General features: G+C 41.1%; 1 protein-coding gene and 1 long non-coding RNA gene across 3 annotated transcripts in view; one reads left to right on the forward strand and one right to left on the reverse strand.

Annotated features, from left to right (window-relative positions):
• Nucleotides 1-3,126, forward strand: part of LOC127972449 (protein NipSnap homolog 2-like) — a 17,843-nt gene extending 14,717 nt beyond the window's left edge. The window contains exons 7-10 of the mRNA XM_052575941.1: nt 1,619-1,650; nt 2,095-2,189; nt 2,314-2,397; nt 2,551-3,126. Of these exons, the coding sequence (XP_052431901.1) occupies nt 1,619-1,650; nt 2,095-2,189; nt 2,314-2,397; nt 2,551-2,615 (276 nt within the window). The 3' untranslated portion in view covers nt 2,616-3,126. The remainder of the gene's footprint in view (nt 1-1,618; nt 1,651-2,094; nt 2,190-2,313; nt 2,398-2,550) is intronic.
• Nucleotides 3,127-3,790: 664 nt separating this feature from the next.
• LOC127972450 (uncharacterized) overlaps nt 3,791-5,000 on the reverse strand; it is a 1,438-nt gene continuing 228 nt past the window's right edge. Inside the window, exons 2-3 of one of the 2 annotated variants that reach the window (XR_008157094.1) lie at nt 4,718-5,000; nt 3,791-4,368 (exon numbers count right to left, since the gene is read on the reverse strand). The exon at nt 4,718-5,000 is cut by the window's right edge and continues 25 nt beyond it. This is a non-coding gene — a long non-coding RNA (uncharacterized LOC127972450). Of the gene's footprint in view, nt 4,386-4,717 lie in introns of both variants that reach the window. The other variant, XR_008157095.1, reaches the window with a different exon arrangement.

Genomic DNA, 5,000 nt, shown 5'->3' on the forward strand with positions numbered 1-5,000 from the left:
TGCTTAGTTTTAAAAAAGACATGTCAAGATTTCTATAGAAATATGTCTCATGTTTCTTTGTGGAGTATTTGTTGAGTTTCAGTTCATTTTAATGACGCATTTCTAAATGAAGATCACGCAAGACCAAGGCTGCAGACAGCACACTGTTTTCTTTATTTTATAAATGCACAAAGTTTTCTTATTATGTGTGTATATAAATAAAAGTAGACCCTTTACAGATTCGATTGATGTATTGCTCTTACCTGTATGATCAAAACTGAAATTGCAATTTAAGTTCTTTTCGGCGATATGCCACAGAACGCTTATATGCATAGACTGAACAAGAATAATTTTTATTTTTCAGAATGTGCAGAAAATAGTAGAAACTCTGCTAAAGTGATTGTTTTGAACAAGTATTAATTTAAACATTATAAAAAAAAAATTTTTAGCTTAAAGGGTTAGTTCACCCAGAAATTAAAATTGTTTGGGACATTTACATTTAGCTGTTGCTTTTATCCAAAGCTATATTTACAATTGCTATAATATGTCAGAGGTCAGAGGTCGCACGCCTCTGGAGCAACTAGGGGTTAAGTGTCTTGCTCAGGGACACATTGGTGTCTCACAGTGGATTCGAACCCGGGTCTCTCACACCAAAGGCATGTGTCTTATCCACTGCGCCATCAACACCCCATAATGTCATTAATAACTCACCCTCATGTTGTTCCAAACCAGTGAGACCTCCGTTCATCTTTGAGACACAGTTAAAGATATTTTAGATTTAGTCCGAGAGCTCTCAGTCCCTCCATTGAAGCTGTGTGTACGGTCTACTGTCCATGTCCAGAAAGGTTAGAAAAACATCATCAAAGTAGTCCATGTGACATCAGAGGGTCAGTTAGAGTTTGTTGAAGCATCGAAAATACATTTTGGTCCAAAAATAGCAAAAACTATGACTTTATTCAGCATTGTCTTCTCTTCCGTGTCTGTGTGAGAGAGAGTTCAAAACAAAGCAGTTTAGTGATATCCGGTTCATGAACGAATCATACGATTGAATCGGTACTTCTTGAACCAGTTCACCAAATCGAACTCAATCGTTTGAAATTGGGGGGGGGGGGTTACCCTAACCGCGAGATTTGCGTCCTGCGGGAACCCAATCCCAAAGTCTAGTGCATTAACCTATGGAGAAGCAGTTATAATTAGCCTATCAGCCTCAATGCCAGGAAAGTGCAAATTCAATGGGATTTACAATAAAAAAGACATGTACCCCCACTTTATATCACAGAAATTTGTGTGTGCTCCTACCAGCTGAGAGTGAATGAGTGAGTGTGTGTGTGTGTGTGTGCTCCTACCAGCTGAGAGTGAGTGTGTGTGTGTGTGTGTGTGAGATCCTACCAGCTGAGAGAGTGTGTGTGTGTGTGTGTGTGTGCTCCTACCAGCTGAGTGTGTGTCTGTGTGTGTGTGTGTGTGCTCCTACCAGCTGAGTGTGTGTCTGTGTGTGTGTGTGCTCCTACCAGCTGAGTGTGTGTGTGTGTGTGTGTGTGTGTGTGTGTGTGTGTGTGTGTTCAATACAGAAGTGTTGGTGTGTGTGTTCTGCAGCTGGGAGCTGGATTCAGGTTAACAGTTGTTGTTTGTCTTGTTTCAGCCCGGGACTATGATTGAATGGGGCAACTACTGGTAAGAGTGCAAACCACACATCACATCACACAGCTGAGATCAAGTGTGTCACATGAATACACTGCTGTTTACAGGCTGGTTATTAAATACAAAAAAACATGCTAATGTGCTCAAGTGTTGAGTCTGTAGATCCTGATGGGAAATTCCTGAGATGATTTCAGAAGTCATCATGATGTGGTCATGTTTGGTCAGACCGCTGCGGAGTTAAATGTAGTTTTACCACTTGGTAAATCATCTACATATTTATTCTTCATCAACAGTACACAAACGGTTTATAAACTAAATGTGACTCATCTGTGACTTCACTGTTGCAGTAGCTCAGTGCTAGTGAGAGGAAGAGCCTCAGAACGCTTGAATACAAGTCACTTTAGACAGGATCATGTGTCTCCTGATAGAAATGGGGATTGTTCATGGTTGAGAAGTGTGTGATGTTCTGTTCCTCAGGGCGAGAGCCATCAGTTACCGGCAGCACAATCACGAGGCGGTCGGAGGCTTCTTCTCTCAGATAGGAGACCTCTACATGGTGCATCATCTGTGGGGTGAGAATAAACACACGTGCGGTTACAGAGCGTAATAAACCGACTAGAACAGAGTCCTGGTGCAGACAGTATCAGGTCGGTCTCTTCTTCTCCTCTGATGTATGGTGGTGTCCATGTGTTTCAGCGTACAAGGACCTTCAGTCCCGAGAGGACACGAGGAACGCCGCCTGGCAGCACGAGGGCTGGGATGAAGTGGTCTATTACACCGGTAAACACTCGCTGAAGTGACCTGTGTCTAATACAGTTCACCTCTGACCCTTTCCTCAAGTCTCTCTCTGCTAGTGTGTCATTTCTGTTCAGAGTCTGCTCTTTAAACCCTCGTTCACTATGTCACTGAGTCAGTGTTGTGTGTTGTGTGCAGTGCCGCTCATCCAGCACATGGAGTCCAGGATCATGATCCCTCTCGAAGCGTCTCCTCTCCAGTGAAGCGTCCGGCGCGTCCCCGTGACCTCCTGACCCCAGAACTGCCCCCGCGGTGTCTGGACTCAGTCTGTGTGTTGCTAGCCTTGGATCTGTTCAATAAAGTGTTCTTGGGATATGTAAAGGATATAAAAGAGTGCATTGAATTAGCACAAGTGTAGAGTATGAACTTATTTCAGTTTGGTCATATTTCCAAACACACATCATATGAAAGCTTTAAAGCAGAGGTATACACACTCGTTTACTCGAGGGCTGCAGTCTGTTCATGTGTTTACTGCATATATTTATAAACCCCACACTGCAGAATCCATCCGTTCATATTCAGATCCAACTGGAGCTGGACGAGCCTCGCCGGGGACGGGTTGTGCTAAATTACCTTCTTTTTTTTTATAGTTTTTCTTTAGTTGTTGTATTTGTATTCTGTTTCTACATAGACATGCTTTTTACCGGGCTTGAGAGGTTTCTGTCTCTCACAGACTGAACTAGTGATCACTGCTGTAATAAATCATCATTCTGACTCCGCTCATGTTCACATTACTGCACCTGATGGACACACACACACACACACTCTACAGATCATAACCTCAGTCGTTCAGGTTTAATATACACGCTGTCAGACATCAGTCAGCCTCAGTGTCAAATATTCTTCATTACACATCTGGATCTGATTTTATTTCACAAATTAACTTTGCACGTTTTTAGCCTTTTTTTCTGCAGTCCAGAAAAGTAAAATAGCCTAAATTTGTCAAGAGATTTCATTCATATAATTGTGTATGTGACTAATAAAAATCTTGAATCATTTTAAAGATATTATCAATAATTATTTTATTGCAATCTGCAGTCTAACAAAAGTTAAAATAAGCCCAATTCTTTCTTTCTTTTTCTTAACTGAAGAATATTAAAATCTACTGCATATTAAATAAGCTATTCTTTGTAAAATTGTTGTAGGGAAAATATATAAAAATGACAAAAAACCAACAAACATATGACAAGAAATACAATTATTTTATATAGTTTAGTTAGGTTGAAGAAAACAGTAAAAAACAGTCCGAACCAATGCATTTTTAATCCCTTTCTCACACACACGAGATGACTAAACGTTTCAAAATATGTTTAAGGAAATTAAATATAGGTGTCTGAAATGCTCAAGCAATAATTAAAAAAAAGAAAACAGAAAAAAAGACATTGCTGTGGGATTTATTAGCAACACTGACATCGAACATATCTATATTTTCTGCAGCATCATATACACACACACACACTCACACACCCGGTCAAGAGTATGGCATCAGTAAGACTTGTAATGTTTGTTAAAGAAGTGTCTTCTGCTCTGCTCATCAGTGCTACATTTATTTGATCAGAAATACAGAAAAAAAAAGAAACTTAATATAGCAAAATGTTATCACAATAATGGTTTCTATTTGAATGTCCTTTACAACACAACTGATTTGTGTGATGTGCAGCTGATCTTCCATCATCATTACTCCAGTATAAAGTGTAGCGGTCGACCGATGACAGTATCTTGTAATGCAGAGACTGATAGCTGATGTATTTGTATTTTTTATTAATATTTAAGAAATTTTAAATAATTTGACAATATTACAAATAGGTGTGTAAAATAAACACGTATACTCTGTCATGGACACTGTGCTGTACTCTCTGATCTGCTGCAGTCTCTGGGTCCCGCTGACACGTGTGTGTGTGAGAGAGAGATCCAGACTCACCGGACACACGTGGAGCAGCTTCCTGTGGAGACCGCCTGGACGAGAGAGATGTCTGGATCAACAGAGAAGAGAGTGGTGTACACCGTCTGATTGTACGCACACACACACACACACACACTCACAGAGAGATACACACTCCTGAGCTCAGCTCAAGTGTAGAGACCTTCATTACCATACACGCGTTACTCACATGTACTTCAGGTGCAAAACACTGTCATCATCGCTCACACACAAACAAACACACATTCACTCACTCAGACATCAACACATACTCACACACAGATTTGGCTAGTTTTCATCACTGATCCACACACAGCTGTGGACCTCAGAAGAGCCCTCAGTGAGGTCATGTGTCACACACACACACACCAAACACAGTGTTACCTCTGGCTGCTGATTCATGCTGGACAGACCGAAGCAGAGAACAGGACCAGAAGAGGTTCAGCATCATCACACACTGGGGTTTCACTACAGTAGAGATGAAGACACAAGCGCCTGAAGGAGAAGAGTCTCAGAGACCATCATCTTCATCATCATCATCTTCCTCCTCCTCCTTCTTCTTCTACTTCTACTTCTTGTCTGCAACTGTTCTCTTCGAGTATGCAGCATAGACCGTAAAAAAGGGTATCCAGCTACTATGTCATCTTCTTCTGCTTGGCAAACCGAC

This window comes from Carassius gibelio, chromosome B15, assembly GCF_023724105.1.
Source record: "Carassius gibelio isolate Cgi1373 ecotype wild population from Czech Republic chromosome B15, carGib1.2-hapl.c, whole genome shotgun sequence".
NCBI lineage: Eukaryota > Metazoa > Chordata > Actinopteri > Cypriniformes > Cyprinidae > Carassius > Carassius gibelio.